The 15,594-nt window shown below is 43.0% G+C and overlaps 1 protein-coding gene across 1 annotated transcript; it reads left to right on the top strand.

Annotated features, from left to right (window-relative positions):
• Nucleotides 1-2,661: 2,661 nt before the first annotated feature.
• LOC306917695 (uncharacterized protein) lies at nucleotides 2,662-12,652 on the top strand. Its single transcript, XM_079530604.1, has 4 exons — nucleotides 2,662-3,550; nucleotides 6,994-7,188; nucleotides 7,756-8,160; nucleotides 10,341-12,652. The coding sequence occupies exons 3-4, from the start codon at nucleotides 7,888-7,890 to the stop codon at nucleotides 10,491-10,493; spliced, it is 426 nt and encodes a 141-aa protein (XP_079386730.1). The 5' UTR covers nucleotides 2,662-3,550; nucleotides 6,994-7,188; nucleotides 7,756-7,887; the 3' UTR covers nucleotides 10,494-12,652.
• Nucleotides 12,653-15,594: the final 2,942 nt, after the last annotated feature.

Below are 15,594 nucleotides of genomic sequence, written 5' to 3'. Positions count from 1 at the left end.
TGGGCTCTGCCTCAGTTTATAGTAGTGCCAGTAGCTAAGGGTGCTGTAGTTGTAGTCCCGACAGGTGGTGGGTCACGTGGTCCTGTAGGCTGTCTTGGGGTAATAGCTATAGTGCATGATTGTTTAATGTGAGACCAGTGATGTGTGTATAATTGTATTCTCTTTTCTTGCAGTGTTTTATGTGAAGTGTGCGCTCTTTTGGTGGCGGTGACCTGCCCCCTCACTCCCTCACTCCCTGCCTTCCTCCTGTCAGCAAGGACACCTTGGCACCCCCTGACTACTGGTAGTTTTATGATATTAGGCTCTGCCTTTTTTAGATCCTTTTGATAATGACCTGTGATAATAAAGTCACTTTTAAATAGCATTTTGTATTAAATTACAACATAATTAAATAAATACATTGTCTAAACCTACCCTCTTCTTACAGTCAACTCAAGTCATTTCTCATTTCATTCTGCTATAACTTATCAATAAAACCATATATATTACTTTAAACTGGAACTGCACGTCTCTGCTCCCATTCTTATATCTGCCCAGTGGGCTTGAAATCTGTATTGTGTATTATATTCTCTGGGTGAAATTCCCATTGTGGCGTAGTCTGGCTCTGTTTCCGGGCCTTAGTGCCCAGGTTACACTTGCATCTCTTACACAACATGAATCACGCATTACGAGGCATAAAACACAGCAATAGTTACAATACATCAACATATACATGCACTTACTTTTGTCATTGACTCATAAAACTTGTGAAAATATACTGGAACGTCAGACAATAGTAACTGCCTAAGGGTTCGATTCCTAAGATGTCTGTTCCTAAGGGAACGGGTCGATTCCCAGCAAGGTTAGTCAAGAGAACCTCTTGTCTCTGCTGGCTAGCAGTAAGTTGTACCAGTAGTTGTGCGAGAGTGGAGGCAGTGTCCCCCTGTTTGGAGGGGGGACACTGCCTGGTCTTCGGGCTGGTCTTCATATCAGAAGTGGGTCCCTTGTTGGAAGAAGATGGGGTAGGTACTACGTGCTTGATTTTAAGGTCCTTGGGTTTCCTAGATGTGTCCATGGGGACTCTGCTTCGACCTGAGGTGGTGGGAAAATACTGTTAAGGTTTGATTTAGATACCTTAATCGAAGCTGGGGAGTCTGACAGGGGAAGATACCAAACGCAGGGAAAATACAGAGGGTCTGTCTTGATTAAATTAAGGTTTTGAACGAAGTCGTGAAGTTAAGGAGGTTAGATTTAGAATGTAGGTTCCCTTCGCAAGTTTATTGTCCGATTAGGTGATTCTGGCTGGACTCAGCCTTATAAAGAAGGGAGAATGACGTAACGGTTAGTTTGATGTTACAATTTACAATTTAGGCATTTAGCAGACGCTCTTAATCCAGAGCGACTTACATTATGTTACGTCATCCATAACACTATGACTGCTGGCCATGAAGCGGACAACCAAGACTGGCATGATCACCGCAAAGGACGAATTACAGACGGCAATTTTGGCCTCAAAGCCAAGCGACATTCTGAATCTGAAAGAAATAGAGATGGTGTACTGGCTTTGGAATCTTCTCTTTAGAATGAGTTGGCACGCAGGAAATTGAGGCCACCTATAGAAGGTATGCGCATGCATAAAGTGAATGGCAGATCGAGTGGCAAAGTGAGTGACAAAGTGAATTTAATGTTGTTTAAAGTCATTTAATGGAATCAAATAGGACTTTTCTGTTTGGATGTATGGGCTGTCAAGGCCAGAAAGTAGTGTTTTGCCACTCAGTAGGCATTCCCGCATAACTTCCGGGTATGATGATGATGTCACGCGCATACCCTCTATAAGTCAGAAGAATGGAGTCGTCATGAACAATACGCAAAAAGGCCAGCTGGCTACAAGGTAATTTTCTGATGTGCATTATTAAACATTCAGAGGCTGCATAATTATTTTTTAGACAGATGTGCTGGCACTGGTGGATGCCTTTTGAGGACCTGAGAAATCCCTGCATGGAGGAGAGTGGGGCTCTCAATGATCATGCCTCCAGATGTGGTAGATCAGGGATGCCCATTACGTCGATCGCAAGCGCTGCGCAGGTAGACCGCCTGCCACTAGCTGCCATGGAACAAGGAGAAAAAAAACAAAAAAACATACACAATGCAGTGCCTTGTTTTCAAGGCACTGCATTGTGTTGTTGACAATAATTAAACAAATTCAAAGGATATCAATCATATATCAAGATCAAGTCTGCATGGTCTGTTGTGTTGTTAACAATTAAACAAATCAAAAGGATATCAATCATATATCAAGATGCGTGCGGCAAAGAAGCCTAAAACATATCACTTCCATGCAGAGTGGGAAGAAGATTATGTTTTCACGATGTCGCATTCCACATACTCTGTTACCTGTTGTTTCATGGCTTATTGGTGGTGTGCTCTTTAAACGAGATAAGGGTTTAGTATTCCTATAAATAAAGAATGTCAATCATCAATCACCATCCATGTATTCAGTAACATTGTTTAACATTCATGTTATTCCTGAAGCTAGTGGAAGGCACAATCATGTATTCAGTAACAGTTACACACCTCCTCCACCAGGTGGCAGCATAGAGGCAGCGGCGCATGCTCGGTGTGACATCGACTTCCGGTTCGTCGGTTGAACCGGAAGTCGATGCGTGTTGTGTGAATGTGTGTTTTCAGCGTAATGGCGGAATCGGAGAGAAGCTCTTTGTTGATCCTCATCTAGAGAAAAGAGACATTTTCCACATTCTATAAGTTGTAAGTATATTTAACAACGTAACGTGTATCACCCTGAGCTGGAATCGACCCCCGATCTCCAACTCTCTGGAGCAGCCACGCCAGGAGAGCTAGCTCAAGGTACGGCCGAGTCTTAACAACTGAAGCCATCTCGGCCTCGGGACTCCAGCGGTGTTTCCTCCTTCATTCAGCCCAGCTTCGAGTTCCATTTGTCGGCGTTGAAGCCAAGGAAACAGGGGTAGTTTGGAAGATAGTCTCTTACACACTATTGCCTATAAGTTATAAGTATATTTAACACACATTCTATATTACAGTAGGAACAGAAACATTTACACATTATATAGCCTATGTTTATATTACATTAAGTCGGTTCTTCGGTGTCACTGAAACGTGACGACCCGAAATCATCTCTTGGCACTCCAGCGGTGTATCCTCACTCATTCAGCCCAGCATCGAGTTCAATTTGTCAGCGTTGAAGCCAAGGAAACAGCAGTAGTTTCGAAGAGAGTCTATTTGGTGTAAATGTCTCCTAAAGGAGGTAAAACGAGTCAAATGGCTGTACGGCTGAAGATACATGAACACATGACGTCAGTGGTGGGAGAGGACATATTGTGTGTTTTGGACAAACAGCAGCGTGGTCCTGATGTTTGTTGTGTGAAGCTTGATGATCATGTCAGAGTGTTTGTATTGGAGCGCCTCCGTGTGGCCGCGGTGTGGATGTGTTGCCTCTTCCAGAGAGAGATGGAGACACTAGAGATTCTGCTGGAGAAACAGAACAAACTGCTGGACATTGATTTTGATATGGACATCGATCTACACACTGCAGGTATGTGTTAGACACAACACTAAACTACACACTGCAGGTACACACACACACACACACACACACACAGTGACGGATCAACCCCTCTCAAGGCCCTGGCGCTTCTCAAAATCAAAAGGCCCTACAGATTCAGCCAATTAATTAATTAATTAATTAACATGCATTTCGCCGTTTAGCGCATATCCACTACTGCCTGCGCTGCCCGCTGACACAAGACACAGCCGCACTGGGCACAGCCTTTCCAACTTCAGTCTCTGCTAAACTATTATGTAAGGACTAGGAGTAGCCGCAATTTGCAACTCTAGATTTTTTTATAATGGGATGAATCTAGAGTTGCAATACCCTCCATTGGCTCCCCACTCATCATTTTGCGTTTGCGATCTGCTTGTCTTAAACGACGTTAAACTCACCAACATTGCAGCTGTAGTCCAAGCTTGAATTATTCTCTTTCAATCTGCCGAGCTTGTTTTTCATAAAAATCCCCCGTAGACATGTTATGAGCTACTTTCTGTCAAGAAGAAGAAATGTTGGAGTTTGGAAGCGCTCGTTTGTCTTAAGGGGTCGCGCTGCTGCCTCCTGCATTATGTGCAAATGCGAAACAGATGCATGCAGGGACGTTCAGTGACTTACGACGAGCGCTTCCAAACTCCAGCACTTGAAAAAATAATCACTTGCACAGAATTTCTTGACAGAAAGTAGCTCATAACATGTCTACGGGGGATTTTTATGAAAAACAAGCTCGGCAGATTGAAAGAGAATAATTCAAGCTTGGACTACAGCTGCAATGTTGGTGAGTTTAACGTCGTTTAAGACAAGCAGATCGCAAACGCAAAATGATGAGTGGGGAGTCAATGGAGGGTATTGCAACTCTAGATTCATCCCATTATAAAAAAATCTAGAGTTGCAAATTGCGGCTAGGACTAGGAGATTACTTTATGGTTATTAATACAGTCATTAACAATAAACATGCAGCAGCATGTTTTGTCTAAATTGTCTTTGTGGCCAACAAATGTAGCTACATTTGCAAACAGTGCTGTTGTTACATGGTCCATATAACGTGTGTAACAGACAATGTCAATATGCTATATTAATATTAGAACGTTTTAAAGACAGATTAATTATTGACGACAATGCAACCAAGTTGTGGTGGGCGCAACGTCACTGAAAACTTTCATAATAGCAAATTAGCAATTACATTAATTTACTCACGAGTGCTGAAATCGTGAAATGGAGGATGTAAGAACACACTTTTGTTGCATTAGAGCAGGGTAAATATGTTTACGCCAAGGTCTTGTGTTTATATTCCTCTTACATAGGCTGTAGGCTATGTTATTGTCGCAACAACAACACACGTTGGTCGGTCTGAGAGAGGGGGCCTTCTAGAGCGAGGGGGCTTCTGACGGCGTCGCTTACTCGCTTCCCCTCTGTCGGAGGAGGAAGCAACGCGCAGCCGTCGGGAACCCCCCCAAGCCCCCCCCTTGCTGCTAGTATCGGGCTGCTACAGAAACTGTCAGACGAGAAGACCAAAAACACTAGCGGGGGTTCCTGTGTTGCGTTATATTTTTCGACAGAAGCAACAGTTGTACCTATAGTCTCGTACCGGGCCCTGCAAGCTTCGGGCCCTGGCGCTTAAGCTCCACCTAGTTCCATTGTTAGTCCGGCTCTGCACACACACACACACCCACACACACACCAAACTACACACTGCAATCCAATCCAATCCAACTTTATTTATAGAGCACGTTTAAAAACAACAGAGTTGACCAAAGTGCTTTACATAACATAACAAAAAACACAAATAAAAGTGCACAACATTGTCAAAAACATATTATAGAGATACAAATATACAACAGGGTGGAGAAAAACAAAACAAACAATAAAACAAAAGATAAAAATAAAAATAAAATAAATAAAAAATAACTCACTCTGGGGTAAAAGCTTGGGAATAAAAAAGTGTTTTAAGACGGGATTTAAAAATAGGGATAGAGGGGGACAGTTTTACAGAGAGGGGGAGTTCATTCCACAGTTTAGGGGCAGCTACGGAAAAGGCACGATCTCCCCTAAGTCTCAGTTTTGCCTTTGGGACCTCCAGCAGAAGTTTGTTTACTGATCTCAATGATCTTTCTGGGACATACAATTTTAAAAGATCTGAAATATAGGGAGGTGCTAGCCCATTAAGGGATTTAAAAACAAGCAATAAAATCTTAAACTTGATCCTAAAACAAACAGGGAGCCAGTGCAGTGAAGCTAAAATGGGGGAAATGTGGTCACGCCTTCTTGTACCTGTCAGAAGGCGTGCAGCAGCATTTTGCACTAGTTGCAATCTATAAATGCAGCCCTGGCTAGCCCCAACATAAAGTGCATTGCAGTAATCCAGGCGGGTAGTGATAAAAGCATGTATGACTTTTTCAAAATCTAAAAAAGTTAAAAAAGGCTTCACCTTAGATAAAATCCTGAGCTGGAAAAAAGCGGATTTTAAAACTAAATTCACCTGTTTATCCATTAAAAAATCACTGTCCATTCTTACACCAAGGTTGGTTACGGTGGGTTTAATGTATTGTGCCAGGGGGCCGAGGTCCACTTCGGACATATTTGCAGCAAGACTGGGTTTAAAAATCATAATCTCTGTTTTGCTCTCATTCAAATTTAAAAAATGTAAAGCCATCCAGGCTTTAATGTCATCCAGACATTCCAGTTACACACACACACACACACACGCACACACATACACACACACCAAACTACACACTGCAGGTACAATTTATAATTTGTACCGGGAAATAAATACCTTTAGTTACTCCACTGCGCCTTCTACCGATATTGCCCATAGAATAAGGGCCTTTCTCGGCCCCACCCTTCTCCCATGTGTTTAGTTTCCAAGATGGCCACAGTACCAGGAGGGGGTGGGGCGGAGGTGAGTGGGCGGGGTCAACATATGCCCTTACTGGGCTGCATTCAAGACACTTGCCTTGTGTCTGAACACAGCTTTGATGGATGTGTTCTGCCCCCCTCCTCCCCATCAAACAAAATGTTTGGTCAAACCATATGGGCTTCCATTGGAAATGCATTGGAGCAGCCATTAAACGCAGACACAAGACTGGTGTCTTGAATGTGTGAACGCAGCCCAGTAAGGGCATATGTCGACCCCACCCCCTCACCTCCGTCCCACCTCCTCCTGGTGCTGCGGCCATCTTGGATCCTAAACACAATATAAACAAATGGGAGGGGTGGGGCAGAGAAAGGCCCTTATTGCCTCATAGAGAATAGTTGTTGTTCAGATGAAGAAAAAAAAACAAAACAAGTGCGGACACACAGACACAGGCTTGCCTATTCCAGGAGCCTCTACTTGTGTTTTTTAAACAATGTCATCCTGACATGATAAAAAAGCATTTGAGTTGTTGAGCTGATGCTAACCTATTCTCTCCTCCTTCTGTCTGTGTGTAAAGAGGTTTCATCTGAATATGAGAAGTGGAGATCCAGTCTGGTCCAGGAGGAACCACAACCTCCACAACATCAGAGGACATCCAGTCTGGTCCAGGAGGAACCACAACCTCCACACATTAAAGAAGAACAGGAGCAGGAGGCTGATGTGTCATCATTGACCTTACTAGACTGGGAGATGAGCTGTGACACTCTCGCAGGTATTATAAAATCAAATATCACTTTATCGATTCTAATCTAACAAGCGACATGTTATGACCTGCTACTTTCTGGCGAGTTCCTACGGCACCGCAGGCGTGCATTAATGACGATAAAGAACACCCTCTCGTGTAATATTGCTTAATTCAGCCATTGCTCACGCCTGCTGTCAGCTGGTAATGTGTCAAAATCATATGACTGACAGCTGTCACACAGTTTGGTACAGACTCAGAGCACCCTGCCGCCGCTGTGTTCAAAATGCACTTGTGTATGTGGCAGCTCTGCCCACAGAGGTTGTCGTATTAAAAAATATAGGGGGAGGTGCGTGGGTGCGTGCGCTAATTATACGTCACACTTACGACACACATCAGTGTTTATTTCATTGACTGTCAAGGGTTCCAGCCTCCAGGAAGACACCCTAAATACAAAGGGAATACACCATTGCACATACGAAACACACCAGGGGGTCTGATGAAGTACTGTCACCTCATAGACACGTGAAAAACTGGAAAAAATACAAATATTGAGGCACTCATCTTTAAAGTATTTATTGTATTCCTTCATTTTAGAGCATTGTGTGGAGTCCAGTCTGCAGGTGAAGATCAGTTCTCCAGCCACGACTGGTTCTATTAAACAGGAACCTGAAGACCACCTTGAACAGGAACCTGAAGACCACCTTAAACAGGAACCTGAAGACCACCATGAACATGAACCTGAAGACCACCTTAAACAGGAACCTGAAGACCACCTTGAACATGAACCTGAAGACCACCTTGAACAGGAACCTGAAGACCACCTTGAACAGGAACCTGAAGACCACCTTAAACAGGAACCTGAATACCACCTTAAACAGGAACCTGAAGACCACCTTAAACAGGAACCTGAAGACCACCTTAAACAGGAACCTGAAGACCACCTTAAACACGAACCTGAAGACTACCTTAAACATGAACCTGAAGACCACATGGATCCCAGTAAGTTTAAAGCAATCTGTCTTTATTTATTTTATTGGTGAAAGTGGGTCGGTACTGAGGGTGTAAAGATGTCTTTATTTATTTTATTAGTGAAAGTGGGTCGGTACTGAGGGTGTAAAGATTCACTGAAGCTTTGCAGTTAATTCTACTTCAGTATACTATTAACTATCCCCGGCCGGGTCATACCAAAGACTATATAAATGGGACCCAGTGCCTCCCTGCTTGGCACTCAGCATCAAGGGTTGGATTTGGGGTAAGTCCCTGCGATATACTAGCGTCATGTCTAGGGGGTGTACTTGTACATCAAGCTGCCTCACGCTACAGAAACAGGAGATAGGCTCCTGCCCATGGGCCTCATGGCTCGACAAGGCTTACTATTAACTTTTACTACTACTTTTACTTTCTAAATAATATTGACCATAGACATAATGGCTAGATGGAATAAATAATAATGACCATAGACATAATATAATAATATCTCAAACTTATATAGCGCTTTTCTGAGTAAACAAAAATGCTTTACATTGGCGGCAGGGGTAACAACAACAAAAAAAAAACTTTATTAGGAAAAATAAATAAACACTTAAGAGCTAAAAACATTAAAAACAGTGAAAAGGGTTACTTGGTTAAAGCAATTTGCACCACCAAGGGCAAGGTGGAGCCTGCGGAACCGTTGCGGCTCGAGAATCCACCATTCCTGAATAAAGTGCCTGATGCTGGGACTCAGTCTGGTGCAACGCACAGGGCCTGACCTGGTGAGAGCGGGAGTGGACCTGGTGAGACGTAGGAGGGGCCCGGACAGGAGTCAACCCACAGAGCCTAGTCCTTCCATGCGCCAGAATGGTACCTCCCAGTCCCGGCAGAGTAGTTCAGGAGGAACGGATTGTGTGGCCCTGTTTTTTCCCTAATGGGACTGATCGAGGGTAGCTACTGGGACGTAAGTCGGGACTTGATCACCCTGGCTGGGTCACCTGAGTGAGGGGTATGATGTTGGGAGACCCGAAACCCTGATGACCTTGGGATACATCACTGAGGATACGTCCCAGGTGCATCCATGTATGTATGTATTTTGTTTTAGTTGAAGAGGTGTGTTTTGAGGCCGGTTTTGAAGGTTTGGAGGGGAGCCAGGTTAAGTGCTTTGTAGGTGGTCAGGAGTGTTTTGAAATGGATTCTTTGTTTGACCGGGAGCCAGTGAAGGTCACGGAGGACTGGTGTAATATGGTCTCTGGAACGGGTACCAGTGAGAAAAAAGGCGTCGTTCACCAGTCGGCCATCTTGCTACAGTGAACTTTTCTGGTACGTTCTATGGTAGCTGGTAATCAGCCCAAACAAAAATACTCTTAACTCGCTGAAATCTTTACAGATGTACAAATGGGTTGGTTTATTACAAACTCCGTCAACATGGCTATGATTCAGGATGCTTATCTGCTTAAATCCTTTTTATATGAAAGTCCATTATAAGTATGCAGTATCATCTGACGTTTATAACAAACCAAACTGTTTGAAAATAAGTTGAAAATTGAGCAAGTTATGGTTATTAAAAAATCCCACCCGTGTGAACTGAGTGCAAGGTCTTATATAGCCTGATCAGCTGTGGTCTGACGTAATGTCAGTGACCATAGTAACCATGCTCATTTCTTTGGGTCCCACGTACAGGTACACGGGTACAGGTACACGGCTACAGACAAAGCTGGTTGTTGGAGTGGTTTGCACCACTCAAAAAAGTACATGCTAAGCTACACAGACACAATGCTGAGAGTGGGCGAGCTACCTTTAGCAAGATGGCCGACATGCGGCGACGTCACTCTCCTTTGGCCAGCAGCGGGGGCGAGTCATCTAGCCTTTCTATAACGTCACTCTCCATTGGCCAGCAGCGGGGGCGAGTCATCTACCCCTTCTATAACGTCACTCTCCATTGGTCACCAGTGGGGACGTGTCATCTAGCCTTTCTCATATATATCTATGATAATGACTACCTCTCATTCAGCTCATCTCACATCTTCTATGAGAGTGCTGCAATGTAAACACAACGGCCACACTATTTACAGCACAGAGCGCAGTCAGTTCACCGTCACATTTCAATGTTCAATCTTTCAATCTGTTGATACCTCTTACAGCCACTACTCTGCACTACAAGATTCAAACCTTTTATAGAGTCTCTTTGTATTATTTTTTCCTAGACTTTCTGCACCTCCCTGTGTGTAAAGAGGAGGCTCCACCTGAAGAGGAGAGGAGCTCCAGTCTGGCCCAGGAGGAACCACAACCTCCACACATTAAAGAAGAACAGGAGGAGCTACTTCAAAGACCAGAAGAGGCTGGTGGGTCAACATTGACATTACTAGCAGTGAAAAGTGAAGATGATGATGATGAAAACAGAGAGACAGAGCCTGTAGCCGGCACCTCAACTGAACACATGAAAACACAAGTTGATGTAGAGGACTGTGGAACATCACAACCAACTAGTGATGAGCAGCTCCTCTCTTCACACTGTTCTGAATCTGACACTGAAGACAGTGATGAGTTGGAGGAGACTAGGACAGATCAGTCAGCTTTAAACACACTGAAATCACAAAACACACAAAATGTGGGAGGACAGCAGGACCTGAAATCATCAAAACAACCTGAATCCATGAGGAGTCACACAGGGCAGAAACCTTTTAGCTGTACAGAGTGTGGCAAAATGTTTAATCTAAAGGCAGATCTAAAAAGACACATGATGATTCATACAGGCGAAAAACCATTTTCGTGTACAGTATGTGGTAAAGGCTTTACTCAGACATGTGATCTAAAATTACACATGAGGACTCATACAGGTGAAAAGCCCTTCTCTTGTACAGTGTGTGGTAAATGCTTTACTAAGACGGGTCATCTAAAATCACACATGATGACTCATACGGGTGAAAAGCCATTTCCTTGTAAAGTATGTGGTAAATGCTTTACTAGGACGGGTCATCTAAAATCACACATGATGACTCATACGGGTGAAAAGCCCTTCTCTTGTACAGTATGTGGTAAATGCTTTACTGGGACGGGTCATCTAAAATCACACATGATGACTCATACGGGTGAAAAGCCCTTCTCTTGTACAGTATGTGGAAAAGGCTTTACTGAGACGGGTAATCTTAAATCACACATGATGACTCATACGGGTGAAAAGCCATTTCCTTGTACAGTATGTGGTAAATGCTTTACTAGGACGGGTCATCTAAAATCACACATGATGACTCATACGGGTGAAAAGCCTGTAAGACATATGTTACCAGATTTGACTGAGAGACTGCCATCGCGCAAATTCCAGCTTTTCACCAGAGGAGATTTTGTTTTAATAGCACAGGCTGACTCTTCACATAATAGAGCATGTCTGAAATAAGTGTCAGAGCTGAAATTGACATGTAAATATGAAATAAATGCTTAAACATGTAGCTAGGTGTAATGTTAGAGACCACAGAAGTGAACCTTTCAAGCCTGTTTTCACAACTTATTGTTTTCTGTAAGACATTACTCTATAAGCCATATCTCCAAAACTGGTGGGTCAAACTGAACAACCAATATGTCAATTTGATATGATTCCCTGCTTTAATATTCCCTGCTTTAAAAATGGCAGTCCCTCAGTCAAATTTAGTCACATATGATCAGGCAGTCTATTCTAGGATGACAATGATTCAAAAGCAGAGGAATTACATAATCTGACAAACATGACTGAATAAAACACACGTTAATAGTTTCTTGTGATGTATTTTTGTTTTATCTTGTGTATGGATCTTATTTTCCATTCAACATTATTCCCTCCAGCTCATAGGTTACTGGTAGTACAATATGAGCATTAGTGTGTGTGTGTCCACATTGGTCAGGATTTTAACAAGTCATATTCATTAATATTTATGCAATAATTATTATGTTCATTGATATGCAGTAAAATATGGTGCAGTAAAGTGCTGACAAGCTGCTGGGTTTGTGTAGCTGTTGACTGTGTGTTGATATGTGTGTTCTTTACATTGTTACATTATCATAGTACATAATATGGTCGATTCCAGAGATGGTTGAGTTAGTTTTTTTTTTATTACTTTGATTGTTTATAGTCTACAGAGATTAGTGTCTTTATTGAGGTGTTTTGTTTTTTTTCCGGAACTTAAAGGTACACAGAAAGATATGTTAATGACGTTTAGAAGATTTAGAACACTTTCCTGGGGGTCTTTATGTGTGTAATATGTGTGTTTAGATATTTTAGATTGTATCAGTGTGCCCAGTGAGGCCATCGACACTGGGCTCACTTACTTCCTGGACTACATGTTGTCTCAGTAAAACAGCCCTCCCCCTATCCACAAGGAGGAGCAGTGCACCAAAGCATTATAGGAATTGTAGTCCAGGAAGGAAGCGGTGTAGTCCAGTGTCGATGACATCAGAGACACTGGGCTCACTGCTAAAATCTAAAATATCTAAAACCACATATTACACACATAAAGACCCCCAGGAAAGTGTTCTAAATCTTCTAAACGTCATTAACATATTATTATTTTTTGCAAAAAGGGTTAAGTGTCCCTTTAAAGAAACCCTTTTATTCCTGGGTTAGGGTGATGGAAATATTGATAATGTGTTTGTTTTCTTGGTTTAATAAAGGTTTCAACACTACAGGTACTCTATGTGTGCTTTTTATCATTACAGAAATGTTATCAAAGATGTGTTGTATTTACCCCATAACTACTGTGAACAATACATCCTATATCTACATCTGAGTGTGCCTATTTTTGTCCTACACAAACATTAAATTCTCATTGACAATGAATGGATAATTTTACGTCATAGTGTCTGAGCAAATAGGCATAGTGTCTATTTATTTTTTGAGTGGTGTAAACCACTCCTACAACTGGCTTTTGTGTGCAGAAAAAAATGAGCATGGTTGCTATGTTCAAAATAGTTTCTGATGTAATTAAATCACACCCGGGTGAACTGGATGACCGTAGCAACCATGGTCATTTTCTCTGCACAGAAAAAGCCAGTTGTGAAATCACATCCGGGTGTGATTTCATTACGTCAGATCAGAGCTGATCAGGCTACATAATACCTTACCTTATTTCATTACGTCAGACATTACGTCAGACCACAGCTGATCATGCTATATAAAACCTTACACCACTCAGTTCACACGGGTGTGATTACTTTTTATATATTTTTATTGGGTTTTTTATCCTTTTTTCCCCTCCTATGTGGGGTCCTTGTTCATATACATATACATGTACATATACATTTGTGGTACATAGATATAGACACCCCTCATTTCCCTCCCATCCACCCCGTTGTACCCACCCACTCTTCCCCAATGCAGAGATAATGCTAGGAAAAAAGAAAAAAAAAAAACACAAAAACAAAAAGGTGGATAAATTAGAAGAGAGAGGAGAAAGGAGGAAAAGAGGGGAGGGGGGACCACCTGTGTGTGCGCACATTCACCGGTTTACACAACGCACGTACAACGCATAGGCCTATGCATTCACCATTTTCTATTAGTTCAAATATCGCTCATCTCTGGGATTACCGTCAGGGTGTCTAAAATAGTGTCTATTTTTAAGCATGATCCAATCCAACTTTATTTATAGAGCACGTTTAAAAACAACAGAGTTGACCAAAGTGCTTTACATAACATAACAAAAAACACAAATAAAAGTGCACAAAATCGTCGAAAACATATTATAGAGCTACAAATATACAACAGGGTGGAGAAAAACAAAACAAACAATAAAACAAAAGATAAAAATAAAATAAAATAAATAAAAAATAACTCACTCTGGGGTAAAAGCTTGGGAATAAAAAAGTGTTTTAAGACTGGATTTAAAAATAGGGATAGAGGGGGACAGTTTTACAGAGAGGGGGAGTTCATTCCACAGTTTAGGGGCAGCTACGGAAAAGGCACGATCTCCCCTAAGTCTCAGTTTTGCCTTTGGGACCTCCAGCAGAAGTTTGTTTGCTGATCTCAATGATCTTTCTGGGACATACAATTTTAAAAGATCTGAAATATAGGGAGGTGCTAGCCCATTAAGGGATTTAAAAACAAACAATACAATCTTAAACTTAATCCTAAAACAAACAGGGAGCCAGTGCAGTGAAGCTAAAATGGGGGAAATGTGGTCACGCCTTCTTGTACCTGTCAGAAGGCGTGCAGCAGCATTTTGCACTAGTTGCAATCTATAAATGCAGCCCTGGCTAGCCCCAACATAAAGTGTACATGATGATGTACGGTGATTAGAGTGCCTTTCACTTCACATGGGTGTGATTTTTTTGAGTGGTGCAACCACTCCAAGGAACAGCAATGTCCCTATGTCCTAACCTGTGACTGTCCTAACCTATTTCTCGACCGTTTCGGACGCGGGGCAGCTCACCGGTAACCTGACTCCGCCAGATGGGGCAGCAGAGAGTACACTGGGTTCCCCCCTCCTGCTCCCATCCGGGAACCCAGTGTACTCTCTGCTGCCCCATCTGGCGGAGTCAGGTTAGCTCACCGGAACCGGGCTGGCAACCTGGGCGCGTTCCTGTGGGTCTGGAAGTTCCCCCCACACTGAGTTGCACCACTCAGTTCACACGGGTGTGATTTTTTATGTACATATATGCTTGGTTGATTTGATTTGATTTTTATTTGGATCTCTTTTAGCCTTTCGGCTAATCTTCCAAGAGTCCAGAAATAAATAAATACATTACAGAATACATCTTATATACAATTGAAAAGGTGTCCCCAGGAGGTGTCCCCAGGACAGGAACAAAAGGCACCAGCTACTACGTCACTGACACACTGCAACACACACTGCAACAACCCACTAAACACACTAACACGTCACAGACTTACCCTCCGCGTCGTTCGTTCCCTATCTCCTCATGTCGCGCCGCACGGCCCCACTCACCAACACCCGCGTAAAAACTGTCATTGCACTTCCACTAAAGCCGCCTCCCGTCCACACTCACAAACAACATCAATATCAATAATAAACACAAACACGCCACAAGCACCGACACCCCCGCCTAATTTGTTGCCAGGTCTATGACAACAAGCCCAGAAAAAATGCCATTCAACACGCTACTTACAACTCGCTTACAATTCGCGGACCTGGCAACACTGCATCCTGTTTTCCCATTGGCTACGGTTGCTACAACACGCATTTGCACTGCATCTTGGGAGCAACACAGCTTAATGTAGGGGTCACCGATTGCTGTGCTACATCCCCCTCATGTTCTCACCACCCCGTTCGGCTACGCCACACACACTAACCTACACAATTCTCCACATGCAACACAGGGCCCTTATTGGCTAGCCCCCTCACATGGCGATCCCTACGCAACAAAACACAGGCCAGCCACACACACACACCCACCCACACACACACACACAACGCCCACGTTCGGAAATATCGCACTGAGCGCACTGTGCAAACCTGCCGTGGTACAAGCGGG

This window comes from Electrona antarctica, assembly GCF_951216825.1.
Source record: "Electrona antarctica genome assembly, contig: SUPER_24_unloc_1, whole genome shotgun sequence".
Lineage (NCBI taxonomy): Eukaryota > Metazoa > Chordata > Actinopteri > Myctophiformes > Myctophidae > Electrona > Electrona antarctica.
This window is presented reverse-complemented; position numbering and strand designations above follow the sequence as displayed.

What these genes read in the sequence shown, in the direction of transcription:
- LOC306917695 (XM_079530604.1), top strand. Translation starts at nt 7,888, where the DNA reads ATGAACATGAACCTGAAGACCACCTTAAACAGGAACCTGAAGACCACC. An exon ending in TGAAGACCACATGGATCCCA is followed by an intron (nt 8,161 to 10,340) that starts GTAAGTTTAAAG and finishes ATTTTTTCCTAG; the next exon opens with ACTTTCTGCACCTCCCTGTG.